This window comes from Paramisgurnus dabryanus, chromosome 6 (genome assembly GCF_030506205.2).
Source record: "Paramisgurnus dabryanus chromosome 6, PD_genome_1.1, whole genome shotgun sequence".
Classification (NCBI taxonomy): domain Eukaryota; kingdom Metazoa; phylum Chordata; class Actinopteri; order Cypriniformes; family Cobitidae; genus Paramisgurnus; species Paramisgurnus dabryanus.
In genome coordinates, this window is record NC_133342.1 from 20,942,690 (window position 1) to 20,965,553 (window position 22,864).

The 22,864-nt window shown below is 39.5% G+C and overlaps 1 protein-coding gene across 7 annotated transcripts in view; it reads right to left on the reverse strand.

Annotated features, from left to right (window-relative positions):
* ptprfb (protein tyrosine phosphatase receptor type Fb) overlaps positions 1 to 22,864 on the reverse strand; it is a 214,825-nt gene that overhangs the window by 62,266 nt on the left and 129,695 nt on the right. For 5 of the 7 annotated variants that reach the window (XM_065276015.2, XM_065276018.2, XM_065276016.2 and 2 more), the window contains 7 exons: positions 19,573 to 19,683; positions 14,650 to 14,919; positions 11,731 to 12,312; positions 11,329 to 11,462; positions 10,803 to 10,947; positions 7,296 to 7,601; positions 4,239 to 4,432 (listed from right to left, as the gene is read on the reverse strand). In XM_065276015.2, coding sequence (XP_065132087.1) covers positions 4,239 to 4,432; positions 7,296 to 7,601; positions 10,803 to 10,947; positions 11,329 to 11,462; positions 11,731 to 12,312; positions 14,650 to 14,919; positions 19,573 to 19,683 — 1,742 coding nt within the window. The remainder of the gene's footprint in view (positions 1 to 4,238; positions 4,433 to 7,295; positions 7,602 to 10,802; positions 10,948 to 11,328; positions 11,463 to 11,730; positions 12,313 to 14,649; positions 14,920 to 19,572; positions 19,684 to 22,864) is intronic. The other 2 variants (XM_065276020.2, XM_065276019.2) reach the window with 1 other exon arrangement.

The following is a 22,864-nucleotide window of genomic DNA, read 5'->3' on the forward strand; positions in this document are numbered from 1 at the left end:
AGGGGAGCCAAATTTCAATTACCTATCTTACACATGCTTGCAGAGAATGGTTTACCAAAACTTAGTTACTGGTTTAATCCTTTTCACATTTTATACCACTTGGGACCCAGTTATAGCACTTAAACATGGAAAGTCAGATTTTCATGATATGCCCCCTTTAAGGGGTCAATAGTGGCACTTCTTATTGGGTTTATAACTGCACATTTTTGGCTACTAAGCTGCAGCACCCACAGCTTAGATCAAAATCTCTATTATTTTTTTCCCACCTCCACTTTCTCTCCCACACCCACAGCTAATGCAATACGATAGTAACCCATGGAATGTAATTGTAGTAGACTGTCATGATCTCATGACTCTCGGTTTTTATTAGAGATGCTTCACAGAAAGCTCGACAGGCCTCGTAAACGTCCACTTGCTCATGTTCTCCCGGCACAGTGGAATGGATCCGTTACCTCAGTCTCTCGGTTAAATTTAGACACCCAGCATGAGGGCGTGTGGGTTCCCAATCTGGCCTTGTACGAAAGAAAAAGTCCATTACACACCCACGAACAAACAAGTGCTTGCTGGTTTCCTGGCTGAGGTCGCAGTGGCAGCCGATAGAGACACTTCTGGGTTTTTTCGGAGTTACTTTGAGAGTGATAAATGTGGGATTCAGGTTATGCAGTAACACCTCCTCAATACAAACTTGAATTTAATAGTAAAGGAAAACTTAATAACGTGAGCCAACACTTCTTCTGTACAGGAAATGTCACAAATAGATATGCTGTACATAATGCTACCTTTATAATATTTAACTTAAGCATAAAAGTTATGCAATCATGTTGCATAATAGTTATGGTTCACCCTAGAAGAGGTGGCAACATTTTAATGTTAAATAGGAGTTTAGCCATTTGTGTTCATTTTCATTACCCCTAATGCAGACTAACAGCATGCTCTTAGAGATGCTGCTGCTGTCCTCTCCAAGATGTTTTAAGAGTCCATCCATGCAGAAGCTTATGCACTTACATCCAAACAGTCTCTGGAGGTGGCACATAGTACATATTAAAAATGAACAAGTGGTAACCAACAGAGTGGATGGCTTAAGAAATTGGGGTGTTTTTGTTGACACAAAAAACACTACGAGCAATATATCAAAGCAACCCCGCAACCACCATGACAAGCTATTAGCATTACACAATCCACAATGGATTTTCATCATTTCTCAGATATATTTCTCCTCTCTTTCTCACAAGCTCTCCCTGGCCAATTACATTCCAAAGGGAGAATGCAAGATTATTCGATTTATTCTGCGCGTGAAAGAGCCCTAGGACAACGAAGTGACATGTAAACACGAATGTAATCTGACATGAAAAATGAGAGAACATGGAGAAACAAGGTGAAATTAAACAGGCTTATATATGACGTATAGTGTCTGGTATCTACGAATGTGCCTCAGCAAGTCCTTCAAGTGTTTTTATGTCTCTTTTCCATCACAATAATGGCGAATGACTCGCGTCGCGGATCACGCGGTTCGCTGTAAATGACTCAACGTCGATTTGGGTGTCATGGAGGATGATGAGAGTGTTGTTTGCCAAAAAGGGAGAGATGGGCGCAGGTGTCCTTGTGTTGTGAGAGTGGAGAGGTCAACAGCGGTTCATCTGACAGATACTGTAAACAAAACCTCCCTATCGTTTTTTATTCTGTCACCGGCGAAAAAATAGAAAAAGCCACAACAAAATGTGTCTTGTATGTTGTTGAAAACATTCGGTGACCTTGTGACTTTAAACAAAGTTCACACGTTCGGTCTTGTTAGAGATGCTGGACAGACAAAACATCTATTGCACAAGGTCATGAAGGCTCAAGCTTTGAACAAGAGATTTCGGAAAACATAAAACTGTCTGGATTGTGGAAAACTGGAGCTGGTATTGACATGGTGTATTTACGGTACACTTGTCTGCACTCTTTAACTTAGATATGTACTTATGCAAATGAAAAATGTTTTGATGAACCAGAAAACCGCCGGCCCATTTAGTCAAAACCATTAAGGCCCACAGTTGTACATTAATGTCTCTTGTTACAGTCGCGCATCAGGTATTCATTGTAGCAGCTCAGTGGAGACAAATGCTTACACAGGTAAATGAGAAACTCTTGTTTAGGGGGCAGGGAAGGCGCTGGAGAACACGTGTCTATGCAATTTAATACCGAGCTAACAATTCGCAAGAAACATTTAAAGGGGAAGTCCAATCTAGACATTTTAGCCTGTTTATCACGGGTAATTTATGTCCACTTTGCATTATACATGAGGAAAAATAAATAAATTTGCACGATTTCGATTATTAGATTGATAGTGTGTTGAAGCGGAATTTTCGTAACGGTCTTTAATGGACACAATTAACCAGAATGCACTGCGCGAAACTGAGTCATTAGCTCCACCCACTAACCACTGTTCGATGCAGTCGTCAGGTTTGTTTGACTTCATGCGGCGCCGCAGGAACCGACAGCTGGATGACGTCAAGGTTCCGCGAAAGGGATTTAAAAGCAAACTCCTCCGTATGATTTCGCGAATCGCTCTCGCGGTACTTTGACGTCATCCCGCTGTCGATTCTTGCAACGCCACATGAAGTTGAACAAGCCTAATAACTTCTTTTACCGCTCAACTAGCTCTCAAATCAACTCAAGTCAACTTGAAGTTAGCCGGCAGACGAACCCATCCAAAGAGTAACTCCGCTTTAACCGTCTCTGAGGGGGAAATCACCAAGGCCCTCGATAAAAGATGACTAGAACCTGTGCAGTATGTGGATGTAAGGACAACAAATTCAGGCCACCGGGAGTTTTTATTGTTGACATCAACGCGACCCTCAGCTGACCCACCACTACACTACTTTGAATATGCAGCCAGCACTTTCGTCAGGAAGATTTTGAGTACTGTTTTCAGCCCAGTTTTTCCGCGGACTCAGGTAATGTAAAATTGTTAAAATATCTAAAACATCATTTGGCTTAGTTGTTGCTTGTTTTGTGTAACTACGGTAAACATACTACGTAGAAAGTTATTATCATGTTGTTGTTATTATAAACACGAGCAAAGCAAGCTAACGTTAGCTCCTGTGCAGCTGTCAATCAAAAACGTTATCATCTATTGTCAATCATCTCGCCTCAAGACCCGCCCCCATTTAGAACATTCAGAATTAATGTAGTCGTGCATTTTTCTTCCGGTGATTTGATGACGCGTCAAATCACCGTTACTGTAGCAGTTAAAAGCTTTAATTTTTTATATGGAGTTAGTACATTTGATGGCAGCACAATCAACTACATATATGGCATGAAATATAGTGTTTGAGCATAATGTTGTTTTAGGGTGGACTTCCGCTTTAAATGCCCCCAGCCTGCTCCCTCTATCTTTGCCAAAGTGTCTACTTTAAGTTATTCATGAATACATAAATCCCTCCAAAGGATTACGATCTTTTTTACGTCTCCGTGCACCCGCGTTTCTTCAGGCAGCTTTAAATCCCCTTATATTAATGTACCATGAGCGAAACAAAAACAAATGCGGAGTAACAAGGCAGTGCATATATATTTATGTTTGGTAATAAAACAAGCTGAATTCTGAAAAGACACTTATCAAATATTAACCGATTTTCATTACAGCAAGCCTGAATGCTCAGGAAAAGCTAGAATTTGCCATTTGTATGATGTGTAGATGTAATGGATAAGTCAAGCTGCTCTGTTTCAAACCCTAGCAAGCTGTTTCGAGACGGCATTATAACAAAAGGTAGAGCTTTTTAGTCACCCTGTTGCGGATAAAATCTAATCTGAAAGCTGCAATTTTTGGTTAAAAATAAACAACAATCAGTTATTCAGCAAGTGCATAAACAATCAGTGTTCAGTCTCCTTACCTTATCACAATTCACAACAGTAAGCTTATAATAATGGTTATAATTTCTCAGGTCAGACTTCACATGAAATGCAGTTGCTTTTGAACATAATTATATGTATGTACATAAAGAAACTTGCCATTTTTTCAAACAGAGATGGCGATACAGAAAGGCAAAAGTTACAGACTGCGGCTTTAAATGTTTCGAACCGATATAAAATATCAATGAACAACAGCTTGTTTCTAACTTAAATGACCACTTTGCTGCCCATGCAGAGCTCATGTAAACCAAAAAGAGTTTGAAACAGAGCCTTGTGTGTTTATGAGACAATATCAAATCAGGCTTTCAGATCAGCGTACAGAGTAATAAGGATTTAGCAGGTAGTACCTGTGCCTCTGGAAGAGATACATCTATAAGAACTGGTTGTCCACGTGGTTCCCCATTCTCCAGGCGGGAGTAGATGACCTGATATCCACGGATCTGGCCATTTTGCTTCCCAGAAAGAGGCGGCTTCCATGTCACGCGAATAGCCGTGGAGTTCAAAGCCTCCACTTCTACTTTCCGAGGTGGGGCTCCCGGCACTGAAGAGGGACAATTACATTTAAATCCCGAGGATGGAGGCTGATAGCGTGAGAGCTAAAACACTCTAATAAGTCGTAATGAGTTGTGGTTTGGCTAAGGAGAGGTGAGCTCAAGCTCTCAATATTTTTTGATTATGGGACAATTATCCTGCTGGGTTAAGCTAATGTATCTTCAGTACCCTGCTGAGAAGACCAACATGGTCTTGCTGGTAGATTTGCAAGGATATCTTTTAGGTATCAGCAATGCTAGTCTTTTCAGCAGTGTGTTGCGAACACATAAGGATTTAAATGAATAAAGTAAAATAAATCAGACGATACAATAATAAACTGTTAAAAGACTAGGGGTTAATGTTCTGGGGGAATGTGTTACTGTTAATTGAAGTAAAAAATGATCTGACTGGCAGCAGCTTAACATTAATTAATATACAGGTCTCACAGGAACAAAATTTCACATTCATTATAAAAGAAGCAGACTGGATAAGAGAATTGCATGACCCTATTTCCACACATACACCAATGGGATTAGACATGACCCCAAGACCAAGACACTGGAACGTAACTCCCCAAGGAAGAACAGAAAGCATCATAGTAAGAGAGAGACCAAGTCTGCGTCCGAAATCACCTACTTCCATACTATATACTGTAGTATACAGCAGGCGAAAGTACCCAGAGGACCTACTACTTCTGGCAAGATCCTGAAGTGTTCATTCGATGGACTCTTTGCTATCTCGTGATCCCCCAGGAGAGGAATTATCCGACAAAGACGACGACGGAGGGGCGTTGTTTTATTCAAAAATGTCCAAAAGCGGTAACGCAGCTTTATTCAAATGCAAATACACATATTAGGGTGCTTTCTCACCTGCCTTATTTAGTTCGCTTGAATTGTACCAGAGTTCGATAGCTCACTTGGTGCGGTTCGTTTGGGCAGGTGAGAATTCAGAAGCAATCGAACTCGGTTGCGCACCAAACAAGCGGGCCAAGACCTCCTTGAAGAGTAGGTCTCGGTATGCTTTCAAACGAACTCTGGAGCGGTTCGTTTGTGCTGAGACACAATCCGACCTTAAACTGACCTAACTGCAAAAAGTAGACTCCTGCGCATTTTTGAACTAATTTAGCTGCCATAGTCAACGAGGAAGTGTTTTTATCCGGTTAGCACGAGCAACAAATGCCTGACGGCAGCTTGCGGACAAACTTCGCAGTGCATTAAAACATTATTTTAAGCCACGCTTCATTCTCGAAATGAATAGTTTGCCTAAAGTGGTGTATGTAGTATATAACAATCACGAATACAATCAGGACACGAAGTCTTCCGCCATACTATATAAACAGTGGTGTGATGCCTGCTGTATTTTCCTGTTCTTTTGTTTACTTTCGAGGTTCCGTTAGAATTTCCTGCACGTTAATTCCAACCAATCGAAAGGCAGTTTAGGAAATACGTTTAAAAACAGGTGGTCAAAGAGTGATGTGGATGTTATCACATGACTGCATTTTGGTTCGTTTCAATTGGTCCAGACCAAAACAATCAGTGTGGTGTTAAAAGGAACCAAAACTGCTAAAAAAGCTACAATGTATCATTTTTTAACTTTAGTCCGAACCAAATGAACCGAACTACAGATGTGAAAACACCCTTAAACAGCTGTCCCTTTATAAGTGCTAGTTTAACGTCATTCCAGTTAACGACTAACTTGTTGTTATGACGATGTATGTCATGTGATGTTTCAACATGGCGAATGTAGTACGTCCAAATTTATTCATACTATCCATATTCATACAATATAGAATGTACTGTTTTAACGGTCAACTTCATCTAACTCAGTACCTACTGTCACAGTATGTGTTTTCGGACGCAGCCCCAAACAACTGATGAAACGGGCAGTGAGTGAACAAGAGGAAATTTAAGTGGACAAAGGTAAGAGCAGCTCGTCTAGAGAGTTTGAAGGACAAAAGCTCAGCCTGGTATCAAAAAGAGGGTGCTTGTGAATGCATGAGACAAGCCTTGCATGCTTGAAAGGAGAAGAAAAATCTTGTTATTCAAAGACAATGCTCACGTTGTCTGCTAAAGGACCATGATGTGGGCACATGTTGTCTTTAGATTATAAGCAGACTGTGAGTAACACTAAACTTCACCTGGCTGAAACATGTGCAAGCAAATAAAATTTGTTCCAGCCCAGACTGAGTAAGAATGATTAAGTGTTTCTGGGCTGATGTCTACGACAGCATGTCTAGGTAAGAAGTTTTGAAAGGTGCTGGATGGCAAATTGTGTCTATTGTTTGATGAAAGTGTAGGACAATTAGCCCATCTTTCAATGGTAAGCTGTCAATGATTTGCTATGAACTGTATAAAGTGGTCCACCGATTTAGGAGGATGCCACTATAATACTGCTTCCTCCTCACTAATGTAGTTACTCTAAATATAATTTAAACTCAATGTTCATCCATCAAAACTAGTGACCTTTCCTCTTGGGGAGAAAATACAGCTTTCAGGCCCAGATCCTTTTCAACACAAGTAATGTTTAAATGCATCTTAAAACTCAAACATCTTTCCTTTAAACATGTGACTCAGTTCATCAATGTAAAAACAACGAATGAAATCAAATTTGATGCTCCTAATCTCATAATAAGATTATATGACCTTAGTTTGGATTTCACAGGGTCACATGTTGATTAGTCTCACTCTTAACATACAAATTACTGCTGTAGAAACATCACAGATATTAATAACCCAACATAGCAATAACTGTTAACCATGCAAGTTAAACATATTTTATAGCAGACAAATGAAAAGAGGGAAGAGAAAAGTCAGCAGCCTAAGTGAATGAAAGCCCAGCGGTATTAGTGATCCATTCGGATACTTCACACCTACCGTCCTCGTTGGTACGAATACGCACAGCTGTGCTCTCTGGGCCGGGGCCCACATCGGTGTGCGCTCTCACCCACACCTGATACTCTGTCCACTTCTCCAGTCCCTCCAGCACATAACTGGAGGCGTCTGCTCCGATATCGGTCACGTCATGACGCTCGGTGTCTTCACCGTTCACCGCCTGGTAGCTGACCGTGTAGCGAACTATAGCGCCGTGGCGACTAGCGGCTGGTGGAGCCACCCAACTCACCTTGATGCTGGTTGAGCTCAGACTGAGCAGGTGCACGTCTTGAGGGGGGGCAGAGGGGGCTGCAGGTGGGGGCAAGGCAATGAAGGGAGGGCATCAAGCAAAATGAAAGAACTTAGGACAAGCCTGCGTCTGGACTGAGGTTGGCATGAAAACGGCAAATGTCTTACAGTAAACAAGTTTGTTTTGTAGTGTTGATGTAACTCAAATGGTTTAATTCTTTAATCTTTAATTCGAAAGAAACACACATAATATATAGCTTAAATCCAAAAAAGTGTGTGCCAAATGCGTAAATGTAAATCTTTTCTAAAAAAATCTTTGGTTTGACAGTTTCTTTAAGTTTGGTTTCATCAAATTTGGCTATTCATTCTTTTCAGAATTTCATAACTGAAAACTTAATTTGAGGTTGATGCTATTACTCGAATGGCCAATCTTTTCCGTTTACTGCCTATCTCTGTTTGAGTGTTGACAAGCAGAGGAAAGGGCATCGGTTTGTGTGTTAACTGGCGTTCACACATTCTCAGTCAATCCATTGGCTGGTAGACAGCATCCCTCGGTTTGTCAGAGTTCCAAGTGTCAGCGATTGTGGCAGCTGATGCATCCGAGAGCGTACTCGGCCATCCTGCCTGCACTAAGCATGCTGCTAGCGTCTTTTGGCGGGCTCTGTGCCACATCTGAGTGCCTGAGATAAGCACAGCACCAGTGCGGCATATTTAATTAACTCTCTGCCGGGTGAAGCTCAGGTAAGCTAGGAATTTAAATGTTTCAGCCAACGCTACACAGTCCAGAGACATTTAAAAGAAATTAAATAAACAAATCACTATAACAGCATAACAACAATTTACACAATAAAAGAACGTAAATGCAACTATGGTGCAGTCAGTCATGCAGATATGCAATGCGTAAAATACCAAATTAAAAACAACAGGTAACTGAGGAATATAAGAAGATATGTTGGTCAAGAAATGAGACAGAGGAACGTGCTTTGGGACATCTAAAAGTGCTCACATGCATTTGTTCATAACCAGAGCAGAGAACAGAAGAAGCAGGTTGGTGACATGCCACTATTTTTTGTGCCCACGGTGGAATTGAGCGTGAGGCATCTCTCCTCAGGTGGTCTTTAATCTGACAACAGTGGGAGACGCACTACAAAAGCCGGATGCTGCAGTAGGCGACAAAAATATGGCAGCTGTAGCTGAACACCTCGACAGACATTCACAATGTATGTGTTTCGAGGGTCCAGACAAATATCTCAAAGATCAAAGGATCTTTTTTTGGGCATTGAAGAAACGTGATAGACAAGTCTCTGTGAGAATAAAAGGCTGCGAGGGAATAGTCCCCCTCACAATTCAGTGACCGTAAATCTCACTGTAAAAGTGCCTTGTTGCACTTAAATGAAAATGTTTAAGTTTAATCAATTAGAATAAATTATTGACTAGTGAGGAGTTGCTATCAATTATAAAAATAAAGTTAAATTGCTTAAGTTATTTTCAAATTTATTTTTATAATTTATAGCAACTCCTCACTAGTTTGAATTAATTGTAAATTCAAATTTATTAAACAAAAAAATTTAAAGTCCCCGTAAAGTCAGATATTAAATGTGTTCTGAGTTTATCAGACCACAGAAAAATGTGTTATTAACCACCCAACCAAGTTTGAATGCTGAAAAAAACCCTGTTAATGCTGCAATCGAAACCGCCTACTTCCATACTATATAGACGGTTTCATCGGACGCACGTGCGCTGACGCGATACACGTCTGGATCCGAATTTTACTTCCGGTTTCGTTTTTTAATGGTCTGACTAGTGGCTAAACTGAACTCTTGAACAAATGCCCCGTCGAAAATAACAAATGTTTTGTTTCCTAGGTAATCTATGTGTTGTTTTTTTTGCTTGTTATATAAATAAACTACGCTTAAAGAACTTTGTCGTTATTTATTCTTAGCGCGGTTTACAAGAAGTTACATGCGGACCACGACAGCCGCTTGTTTATGTTGTTACTGCTGAAACCGTCTATAGTAGGCAAGGCGGTAGTATGTCCGAATACATAGTATTCCAAAAACAGTAAGCGAAAAGTACCCGGATGACCTACTACTTCCAGCTAGATTTTGAAGTGTGCATACGACGGACACTTCACTATCCCATGATGCCCCGGGAGTGAAGTTATACAACGAAGAAGAGGCATCGTCATATTAGGGAAATCGCGGAAAGCTGACATGGCGTGATAACGGTGTATGTCACGTGATGTATTAACATGGCGGATGTAGTACGTCTGAATCGCATTTATACTACCAGGATTCATACTATACAGTACCTACTGTTTTAACGGTCAGTAAGTACTTTGAAGTACTTCATACTTACTGTACAGTTTGCGGTTTCGGACGCAGCCTAAATAAATTAGTTCTCAAAATCTTAGAAAAATAGGAGCATTTTCTGCTCTCAATTGGTGGGGGCGTGTCCGCTGTTAGAACTGAAACCACGCCCACTCACGGAAAAGCTGCCGTCTCTCTCAACTTTTAATATTGCTGCAACCTAAATGGATGCTCATGATTGTTTTATGGGTGGGGCGATGCGCGGTGGTGCGTTATCGAGCCCCCGCTTCATACCTGCACAAATAAACTAGAACACAGAAATGTTGAAAAACTGTTTAACAATCTAACTCTGCAGTTCAGTACTACATAGTTTACAGTATTTTTGGCGTGTTTCAGCAATACATTTATAAGATTTATAATGTGTTTAGAAACAATTTTTAAGGGTGACTTTACAGAGACTTTAAGTGCAACAATGATTTTTTTTACAGCGCAGAAGAACGATGCACTGAACGTAAAGAATCCCAATCCATATATTCATATCGTATCGGTGGTCTCAAGTGATGTGTGCTATCAATGTGCATTTTTATATTCATTGTGTTAAATATTGCACAAAACGAACAGATCTATTTCATCACTGGATCAATGTTCTCATTTTCTTGACCAAGATGTGCTGCTCTGGTTTAAAAAAAAGTGCAAGAATAACAAATCACATCGATTGCTTATAAAACCAAAATAATGATGACAAAGGCACAAGCAGACACCGAACGTACCTTTTGCCCTTGTCAATGAATAAAGGTATTCCTGGCTTAGAAGTGTAAGTTAATTAATGGTGGAGATGGTAGACAAAGACTTTGAGAAAGGTGGGGAAGAAAAAACCTTTGGTTTGCCCACAGGGGCTGGTTGATTCGTCTAGATTAGTTACAATAAAGATGTTCAAGAAGACAGAACTTACCGGACTGGGCAGTTCTGGCTTCAATGGGTTGAGTGAAGACCCCAAGACCCATTTCAGAGCGAGCCGCCAAAGAGAATTTATACAGCGTGTCTGGTTTCAGGCCTTCCACTGCATAGGACCCGGCAGGGTTGAAAGTGACGTGGATCTGAAAAGCAAATACTCACTTTAATCTCCGTGTTCTTCACTTTGTCTTATACAAGCACACAGACATCAGAGTTTGCACAAGACATCTGATCTCACTGTGGTTAAATTACAATCTCCAAAAAATACATTTATAAGTCTCTTCTGGCAAAGTTGGAGGCACTGTCAGTAAGCGCTGATAAGTGTATTCTGTTTTTAAGCCAAAAGCTCAGTCTAATTCTATCAACTGACTGCAGACTTTTTGCCCGCAGTCATTTTGGGAAATGTCAATTTTGGCTATCTTTTCTTTGTATCCATGGCCCACAGCAACAACTGTACACATTCAATATCTGGTTTGCTTGTTATTTTGTGTGAAATCAGGCAGGAACAAGAACTGGCGCGATACCTTATTGTTCGAGTCGGCCTCCCAATACTGCAGCTCGTATTTAATGATGGGATCCTGAACGGGCCACAGCCAAGTTAGCATGATCCGTGTATCCAGTTCAGCCTCGGCCTCAAAGCTGGATGGTTGAGCGGGGACTTTAATAGCAGAGAGATGTTAAGTATTTTCATGACATTAAAGTTGCAATTATGCAAATAAAATCATTTGACATACACAGGCCCAGACAAAATCTGCTTATCTTTTTTTGCATTTCCTGTTCAATTTTTTTTATATTAAAAGATGGTAAATGATTGCAAGCTATGAGAAGAGCTAAAGTATTTAATCAAAACGGCTTTGCATGTGCAGATTTTGTCTAGGACTGGCTTATGCATATACATAATTCAGCCAATTCATCAGGTCATTTACCTCCTTGCTGTGTCTTGACCTGCAACACATCAGATGGGGGTCCGTCCCCTACAGACGTGAATCCCAACACACGCAGGCTGTATGTAATATCGGTGGTCAGGCCTGAGATGGTGGTAAGACGGCTGTCGTACGTGTTGTGTTTCTGCCAAGCACTGAGAGGGGCATCCAGATCAGAGGTGTAGTAGACACGGTAACCTCTGATTTGACCATTGGGTTCCTCTGGAGGTTCCCACTGCACCAACATGGTGCTAGCACTCAGCATACGTGCCTGGACGTGTAGAGGGGGAGAGGACGGCGCCTGCTCACCCGTCCGAGTCTCGACAGGGTCACTGGGTGGTCCGCGACCAATGTTGTTGACAGCCATGACGCGAAACTCATACTCAGAATAAGGGCTGAGACCACCGATGCTGTAACGTGTGGTGGCAACACCGTCGACCTCCTGGAAGTTAGTGTCCGAGACCTTGGCACGGTATTGAATAATGTAGTAAGACACAGGCTCAGGATTTCCAGAGTCCCATGTGAGCGTAACACTTGTAGCTGTAGTCTCTGTCACAATTAGGGATGTAGGGGGCTTCGGTAGAGCTGTGGAGTAGACAATAACGAATGAAATAAAGTGGATGACTATTTTTCAAGGTATATCTGGGCTAAGCTGCCTTCACTGTGTGTTCCTAAAATAGAGAAAGTTTATGCAGGAACGCGAGACAGACAAACGGGTTCAAATGCTGGTGATTCATGCAGAGACAGACCAGGTCGTCTCATCATTGTGTCTTTAAGATTTGTGGCTGGACTCCAGATAAATGTCTGTGACATTCTCCGAGTCCATATTGATTGGTGGAGTGCAAAGTGCAATCAATACAGGCAGCCACGATGACGAGGAACCGAGTCTGGCAGAGCTCTGCGCTGTCTGGTGGGACCAGCCACACTGATACAGCTCCAGACATCTGGTCTGGGTAAACATGCTCGGAATAATCCGGAGCCTTTCATTTTCTCAAAGCCCAGGGTAAAACGCGGAAAGTCCCTAAAGCTCACAGTCAACAGAGAGCAAGTGTTCGTGCTTTTTCTTTTGTGTGCATCTGCCAGACGTACTAAACAGTTGGTCAGAACCTTTGGGTTGCAGTTGGAAAAAAACTTTTTCCCATTCTTTGTTTACAGGGTTTTGGTAAGATATCAGTATTCACGCAATCTGTTTTAAGTCTGATTCCAGCTAAAACAAGACCTATGCTACCTGTTTCTAGGCAACATTACTACTAATGTTACCACAGAAAAGAATGCACCACATTCACCTCTATTCAGTGGCTATTGCAAGATATATAGTTTTTAAAGGGGCCATGTCAACAAAACTTTTTTAAGATGTGAAATAAATCTTTGGTGTCCCCAGAGTACACATGTGAAATTTTAGCTCAAAATACCATATAGATAATTTATTATAACATGTTAAAATTGACACTTTGTAGGTGTGAGCAAAAATATGGCTTTTGGGTGTGTCCTTTAAAATGCAAATGCGCTAATTAATTTCAAACAATGTGATGTGTTGTGAATTATTTTCTCTCTTTCTCTCTGCACTAAATAAATGTGTCTTGTTTAATAAGTGCAGATTAAGGGGCGGTATTATGATAATAAGATCACCTTATGACATCATAAGGAGAGCCAAATTTCAATAACCAAATTTTTCATGTGCTTGCAGAGAATGGTTTACCAAAACTAAGTTACTGGGTTGATCTTTTACATTTTCTAGGTTTATAGAAGCACTGGGAACCCAATAATAGCACTTATACCACGGGTCTGTTGAATGCTGTATTCCGATTGGCTGAGAAATGTTCCGTGGGTATGCATTAAGTAAGGGATAATGTAGAGGCAGCCGGTAGTTATCGGGAAATAAGCCCCGACAGTGTGATCAGGACCCGACGCGAAGCGGAGGGTCTTGTATCACACTGAAGGGGCTTATTTCCCGATAACTACCGGCTGACTCTACATTATCCCGCTTATTACACGGCTACTTGTCACATAAGAAAAAAAACTGGACATGAATATGAATTTGAAACATTTTATTGGCATATTTGTTTTAAATTAACATTTTTATCCTTCCGCGAAACTTTGCACAGATGCATAAAATGATCGTAATACCTTATTAAGATCCTCTGCTTCATACTTGTCTGTCTCCATTTTTTTCTCTTTTAGCCAGTCTTTGAGAAGTTTTAATGCCCATTCTGTATTTTTTTGTGTGTTGGCTTCGTAGCTGTCATGCTCTATTTTGTCAAGTTCAGTCTCAGTAAGCTCTCTGTGTCTTGTCGTGGTTGTCCAGTGTTTGTCACAAGATGGCGCCAAACAGACAGTAATCTTTATTGATCTTTATTGGCGCGGAGCGATCTTACTCGTAAAAGGAGTACCGGCTATGCGTTATTATTTTGGAGCGGTTATTATTCGAAAAGAACGAACCTGCAAATGTCTCAACTGACCAATCAGAATCAAGCATTCCAGAGAGCCGTGTAATAATTTCTGATAACCGCACACCTAACTTGTCAAATGTCTTAAAAATAGGCACCAGAGCAATGTTTGTGGTAACCCTGGTATAAGAGGAATAATTGACTCCGGTCCAATGAATTTTTGAAAATAATGCACACCCGTGGTGTAACGGCACGACGCATCGCACCTTGGGGGTGAATTATTTTCTTATAATTCATTAGTCGTCAATTATTCCTTACTTAAACATGGAAAAAGTCAGATTTTCATGCATGGCCCCTTAAATACATGATTCTTCTGGTGAAAGGCCAGCTAAAGTAATTTTTTGTAATTGAATGTTTTCTACAAAAAAATCAACATACATAACGTAAGGACATTCTGTGAAAATATAACCATGATATCTTTAATACTGACTGAATAAGGCCATGTCAAATGATTGAAACCATGTCAAATTCTTACCTTTGACAGAAACCTGTGCTGTTGCCTCAATCATACCAAGAGAGGAGATGGCCACGCAAGTGTAGTTGGCAGACTGACGGATGTTGGTGAGCTCCAGCACATTGCGCCCTACAGGCATTTCCTCGTCCTTGGTAAGCTCAACTTCACCAGCCATCCATTTGACATAGGGCATGGGAGCCCCGACCGCCACACAGGTGAGGTTAACGCTGCCCCCTGGCATCACCTCATGATTGGTGGGCGGGATGGAGAAACGAGGTGGTACTCGTCGTACTACCAGAGAGAAAAACATTCAGTGTCAGCTATTTTTATTATCAATATGAAAACGGGAGTCATGACAGCAATAATCTACCATATACAGAAAAATATACGTACAGTTGGAATCTTGTGGGATTACTATCGAGTGGGATTACTACGCCTAAGTGACTAACATGAACAAACTAACTTATGAAGTTGAAATAAATTTTCTTCAAGGGCAAAGCCACCACTTTTTCCAATTGTTAAAGCTTGAAGCTTAACAACTGGAGGCAGGAAGTCAATACCGTCTAAGGCCCACATGTATGTGCAGAAGAGGGTTTTAAACCAATGTGTGTCGGGGGAAAGGTGAAGAAGCCACCGTAACTGAATTTCTTATAGAGCGAGACATTAAAATTCATGCCAAAGGGAAGCTTTATTAAATTGTGGATTTGGGAAAACAGGCTACTTGATGCAATGCAGAATCTGGAGTTTTTTCTGTCTGTATTTCACGCTTTGGCAATGAGACCTCAGTCTGTAGTTGCTCGGTCCTGTCTGGATTCAGGGAACCTGTCAGAAATCTTGTGGGAGATGTATTGTTCGCAAGGCCCTCTCTTTGTGAGACTGTGATATGCAGATAAACCTGACATTAAAAGAGGTTCCCATGGAGACTGAAATAAGCCTGTTGACACTGTGCAGAAATGGGGAGGAGAAGCAGAACCATCAATGTGCAGACCGAATTGAACTCAAGCCTGCCTTGACATAAATTGGTTTGACTAACTACATAAAGCAAGGCTCATGGCATGTGTAGAGGAAATAATTCATAAGGAGCTGAACAAAAGTAACGTCAACATTTTTAAAAGTTATTCTATTATGTAAATACAAGGCTGAATTTTCTGACTGTGTTACTTGTATTTGTATTTTTAAAATCATTATTTCGTGTGCCATTAAGTTGGTCGCCATCACCCCAAATATTAACAAGAAACTATTTTACTTTCATGACACATGAGCTGAAGATACTTTTCTCTCCAATCCTCCCCAAAATAGGAGTATAAAACAGCACAACATTAAAGAGAGTCTTCCAATTTGTGTTAATGACCTGCTGCCTCATGACTGTCTATGAAAAAACGGCATTGGGAATAATTGGTTTTGCACAGGTCCTCATGAAATTGGATTCTCGGATATGTTCTCTCTATCTTTGTATTTTCAGAATGGAACTGCAAGCAAGCTTGTTATTTTACTCATTATGTTCGCAATGTAAAGGCAAAATGAAACACTTCTGGCATTTCTTTCTTTGAATTTGGCAATGCGAAATTTAAAATACACCAAGTCTCCAATTTTGAAGCATTTATAATGCAGTGTAAAAAAAAAAAAATTCACTTCTTTGATTTATGGATTATGAAGAACTATGGTAGATAACACAATCACCGCTATATTTTTGTAGGTGACAATTGCAACTCATGACGTTTGTAGGACACATGTAGAATTAAATATTCAGTTACAAAACTCATTACTGATGACATTCTTTTAGTACAGGAGGATTACAGGAATCGGTAATGACAGGCCAGCATTTATTACTAAATAAATTAATACATTATTTACAAATGATTTGTATTATTATTATTTATTATAATAATAGTACAGGTAAGGCTCTTAAAATGCATCCATGGATATAAAAAAAACGTTTTTACATTTAAAACAAGATGGCTAAAATCTCCAGTTGATTTATCAAATGTGGTATTTCCAGAAAACTCTGAATTTCAATGGAATGCATGAAAAAGATATCAGACACAGCTGTAATAAACGTCATTAATGACCTTTTCCAACAGACACATTTTAATACCCACCTGCTGACCAAAGATTTTAGACAGACCTATGGAACTACATGTGTTGGAATTAATATAAAAGGTAAGTTAATAGAAAATAAATTGTTTATAAATGTTTTATACAGATTTAAACCAGATTTCATACCACTATTAAACTAAATTATAGTCCAGCACTGGGTATTATGTATTGGAGAGAGCATCCTTTTATAAATAACATTTAAAAGATTAGACGTGGCACGCAGCACCGGGCTCATGCAACATTCAGTCTGGCTACAAGGGTTTGGGCAGCATAGCATAGGGAGGGGGTTGAAGAACAAGGGTCATTGTTTAAAGAGGGATCTCAGACTGCTGATTAAAGAGCACTCTGATTTCCAGAAAGGGTTAAGTGTGAAAAGAACCAACCTCCTCGAGGGTCTAAGAGATGAGGTGAGAGTTTGACCAGGTGATATGATGGAGATGACATTGAAAGACAGAGACAAATGAAACAAGAAAACATTGTGACATTTGTGAAAATTTAGACAGTGGTTAAAATGCAATGGAAATATAGACAAAGACCCAGACACAGAATGAAGTCAAGACACTTCTTATAAAAACGTTAAAAAAGAATAATGTACTGAATGTGCAGGATATATACAGTATTCTGCTATAGATCTTATACTTACTGTAAACATCATAAAATAAAAGTGTTACTTCTTATGGGATGAAAGGTTTTTTTTTCTTGGATATTTTAAGTTAAAACATTTAAAAATCTTGTAATAACTTTAATAGCACAACCTTTTAATACAGTAGTTATCTTGTTATAGTTTTAATAACACAAACTGAAAAGAATGTTAAAAATTAATGAACTTTAAAATGTATGTAAATGTATGTTCAATTCAACAAAGTAAGCAAATTACCAAATGTAACAGTCTATACTGGCAAATCGAAAATGACCAAACATCCTTGACAGCTACCATATCTTTGTATGCATCTGATCATACAGTACACGACCATACTTGCACTAAGGCCAAATTCTGTGGTTGTACAATTTAATGAATGGTCAGTGAGCACAATATCCTCCTTAAATATTAAACAGAAAAAGCAGACTCTCACACACACGACACATAAGATATGGTGGAGAGGCATGAAGTGCACATGCTTGCTTCACCATATTTGATATGTTGTCAAATTCAGGAGGAAGAGGAAGAAGAGCAGACAGTGCATGACATCCTTTCACTGTAGAATAAGTGCGTGACAAATGAGCATTCACATTTACAACCAGTATACATGACTCCGATTCCCTCAGGTGATAAAGTGCACTGACAGACAGACATGGGGGGGAGAGAGAGAGAGAGAGAGAGAGAGAGAGAGAGAGAGAGAGAGAGAGAGAGAGAGAGAGAGAGAGAGTAAAGTGCTGAGTCCAACAGAAAGACAGACTTGGCAGACTTGGACACCCAACTCATATAGTGGGCCAATAGATAAATAAGAGGGACAAGAAGTTGAGGAATAGCACCATGATGCCCTTGAAAACTGCAGCAATGATGATTAGCAATTTTAAAAAGACACTTTGAGAAACAAGCAGTGCTCAAAGCCAAGTCGTGACTGATAGATGGATAAAACTGACCCATTAAACATCTTTCCAGACTGAGGAGGTTAGAGTAGTTGTGGGTATATATATTATTTCGGTTATTTTTCGGCTATTTCGTTTCAAAGAAATGCTGGACAACATTGAAAGATAAAAATAAACAATATTAATTCAATTGGGTAAATCTTATAAAACTTTTTATAAACATGTCTAGGTTATATTAGGAAAAATAAAAATGTAATATTTATAAATGCTTATTTAAGATTCGGAATTGTAATGCACTGCAATCTAATAAAAAAACTACAGATTATATTAACATATATATTTGTAAAAATGTATTTAATACAACTTCATATTTATATTACAAATTTAAATGTATTCAATTTATTAAAGAGCAAATTGTATTTAAGTAGCAGTGTTTTGTCTTGGCAAACCTTATTATAGTATTAGTTGTACTGCATTTAATTGATATTGATTGTTAATTCGATTTTTTTAACTAGAATACAGCAAAAAAATAAATACGTAATTGTGAAAATATGGTCATGAAACATGTAATGACCTTAAAATAAGTCTTATTTTTATTTTTCTCTTTTACCTTTTGGTTTTGTGGTATAATAAACATGTTACATAACCTAAACATGTTTTTTTTATTGACTAATGCAACATGTTTAGATGCCAGTCATGGCAACCTGTCATACAATATTTATGTTGTCAAATGACGTTCACAGTTTAATCCCATTGTATTGAACATTTCTGGCCGTTTGTTTGACAGGAAGCATGAGAAGGCTCATGCTTCACCTTTTGCGTGACAATTACTGGGTGGCACCGTAACGTCACTAGCTGGAGGTCATACTGGCGCTCTGCCATAAGCTCCCTGTTATTACCTGCATGAAAAGAGCTGAAGGGGTTGACACTCATACCGACAGCACTCCTTGAGTTCTGTTTCACAGACAATACATGAACACCATTATACCTTAAAATCCATGTATTAATACTGCACCGTGTTCTTTGTAGCAATAACCTGTGGTTAACCTCTCACAAAGATGTGCATGTTTACCTGTACATCTGTTGCTACGAAAGCAAAACAACAGTGGGTTTCTTTTATCCGGTATATTATGAAAAACAAATTGAACGACAACTAAATCTAGTTCGGTATTTACCTGGCATTCATGTTTGAAACGTCGCACAAAGTTCAACACATGGGAAAGTCAAAACAAAACTGCAATATTGTCAAAACAAACTTGTGAAGCTTTGTTAGGGAAGTTGTTTTGATGGGGGTGGCACCTGAAAAGCGTCTCTTACCTCGCACGTAGAGATTGGCAGGGGCAGAGTAGCGCGTTCCAGCGCTGTTCGTAGCCACACATTCGTATTTTCCCTGGTCTGATTCTTCACTGTTCTCGATCTGCAGAGCTCCTGAAGAAAAGGGAAAAAAACAAGGGTAAAAGTCACATCTTTGATTTATGAACAGGAATTATAAATACCCTGCGACTTTTCTCACACACGGCAAACTTTCGCAGCAAACAATCAGTAAACATTCCCTGTTTAAATGTCAGACCTCTTCCGCTGCGTATATGGTTTATTGGCCAAAAATGCTGTCTAAGACTTTTGCATATAGCTGATTTTGCAGGGTTAGGTCTAAGGCTCAACATACTTGCCTTTTACTGTTATTAAAAAAAGCTTGTGGGATATTGATGTCATTGCCGGAACACCATGTGACGTCACTACTAAGGCAATTTATACCAACCAAAATAAATGTACACAACAAAACATCAACTTATAGAATAAAACCTGTTTAAGATTTAAAACAAATGTTTTAAAATAGTTATATATAGGACAATATAACTATAAATGCTCTGGTGATGGCATTTTACACCTGAAGAAACACCTGGCAATACATTACTCAACGTACATTCATTGGTGTCATCATTTATGACAAAAAGTAACAAATAAAATCAAGTGTAAATATCCTAAAACACTAGGAGTTAAATCTCAATAATAAAAACATATGGGATGCATCTTAATGCCAGCAGATACCCTAGACCTGCTGCTAACTACTATTCAGAGATGACCATCAAGAGAAAATCAATATGGCTATTCAAAGTCCCAACCACAAATATTCTGCTTGCTTCAACAAGACTTAGTAAGGCTCTCTCTCTTAATCTAGCACAATCACACATATTTACCTCTTGCGGTGGAGCACCACCATAGCACGAGCTATCACCTGCCCCTGACTGCTTTCCCGCATGCCAGGGCTGCAGAAAAGAAATAACATGCACCACTAACCTTGCCCAATCTCCAAGTTCAGGGAAAACTGATTGGTGGTGTTTCCTACTCTGACAAGCAGCAAATTACTAATCAATTCAAAGATTGCTCAACACTGATTGCCATCACCTTTAGTCCTGACAATACATCTGACTGATGCCTCCATATTGTAAAGGTGGAGGGACGAATGATTTTTTTCAGCTAGAATTCAGTCTAAATAAAAGGAGGAAAATGCAAACTACCATTTTCAACAACTGATTTCTCACTCTTGAAAATAAAATACATCGGTGGGGTACATTTTTCAAAAGAGAGTTTCTTCTCAAATGTCTAGTGAGAAATTCTACATTCACTTTTGGTCATTTCAACAATGATCTATGACGTCATGCAATTTATACAAATATACTGAGAGGCGAAATCAAATTGTATGAATTGGATACATGCCTTTTATTGATAGATGAAAGATACAGAATGGTATGTGTGACAATGACTTGGTTCAGATGAATAAAGGACCACATTTGCAAATCATCTCAGAGCAGACTTGTATCTGGATCAGCTGTGGCTTTCGGTAGCTCACATGAGAGGTCACAAACTCAAACTATCCTGTTGATCTGAGATTCTTTGCAAAAACAATGACCTGCTGTTGTTGAAAACGTGAATGGATACAACATCACACACACCAACATTCAGAATTCAGACAGTAAAATTCAGCAGCCACTTGAGAGCATTAGGCCATGTCAGCCTTTTACTCCCCTAGTGAGTTTTTATGCTCCAGCAGGCAGCAGTAACAACCGGGCCTTTGTTATATTCAGTGGACTTTTCAACTTCTTCACTCTTTTTTCCCTATTCAAACTCTTTACAGACAAACCACATGGCAGACCCCCTAGTCTCAGACGGCCCGCCTACAGACCGCCAACTGTCCACTCGTTGGCTGGCTAACTGATGCATACTGCACGAAAAACAAAAAAGCACTTAACATTGGATGTACTTAACATTCTGAACTAAGTGTACAGGGTTTAATTCAGTCTGTCTGGAAAGAAAAACAAGGTACCAGGTTAATAAAACAAATGCTTTTGCGATGATAAAATATTCACTAGGTTTGTCCAAATCCAGTTGGCTGGGTTACCGCATATCAAATATTCGTAATACAATATTAAGAATTTGATTTAGTCGGTCGCTTTATATTCTACTAAAGTAGTCTATTTCAGTCTACGCTATATATTCTTTGTCTAGAATACTCTGCACCTTGCGCTGTTTTGTCCAAAAAGTCTAGCTTTGTGAGATTAGAGGTCCCTACATCTCTGAGATTCCTAATTGCAAGGCTGAAATAAAAAATGACAGTTCTGTCAAGCACTTGCCTCTAGCAAACATATTTCTCAAATCCATATTTCATTCAGAATTGTGAGAGTGACTGTGTACGTGATCCAGCTCACCATCAGCCCCTTACCCTCATTTCCCACATACACTCAAGTAGTATGCAAATTTCATCATTTTAATTTCATCACAGCACAATTGGAATGAAAAAGAGACACTCGAGAGGCTGTGATGATGGCCTTTTGCCTGAAACTCAAACCAAACCACAACTTTTATAAGCTTCTAGAATTGGTGTTAGAATACATCCATAAAAATGAAATATGTCACTATAACAAAGTTTATTGTTTTTTATCCTTCATATGATTGATTTATAGTTTTGCGTAGGACTTACACGTAGCTACGCCATAGGCCAGTGTTACTCATTGTGCGGCTCGACAAGCGTTAATTTGTGGCTCGCATGGCAGTAAATAATACGGTGATATAATCATGCAGACATGCGGTTTTTCTGTCTTTTCTGCTCGGGACGCTAACTTGGTTAGAAAACCATACCCATTATATCAAGACGCACGTTGTGAAGCATGTTCAAACGTATGCAGCGCTTGCACAGAGCAATTGTCATATGACATCTAAGTACGTTGAGATCAGATTGTTTGTTATAATTTCAAATTGCGGCACAGTAATGTCAATCGCCAATCTTTCTGTGCAGCGCCGCATAAAATGAAGAGAAAGGTGGCCGCATTGTGGGTTGGGGGCACTGCGTACGCATATTATAAAAATGCTTAGCATTAAAATCCTGTATTTTGTCATTAAGGGAAATCATCTTTTTTTAATTGTAAATGATAAAGAATGATTTGCCGTTGTATTTATTGCATTGCAGCAGATTGATAAGCTATTTATGACTGGATGTAACTTTTGATACTTTGTGGTAAAAGCGGCTTTCCTATTGACTCTGACCTATCATGAGCTTTAAGTAGCCTGAAGGAAACCCCTCCGCAAAACCAATCTTAAGTCGCACAGGTAT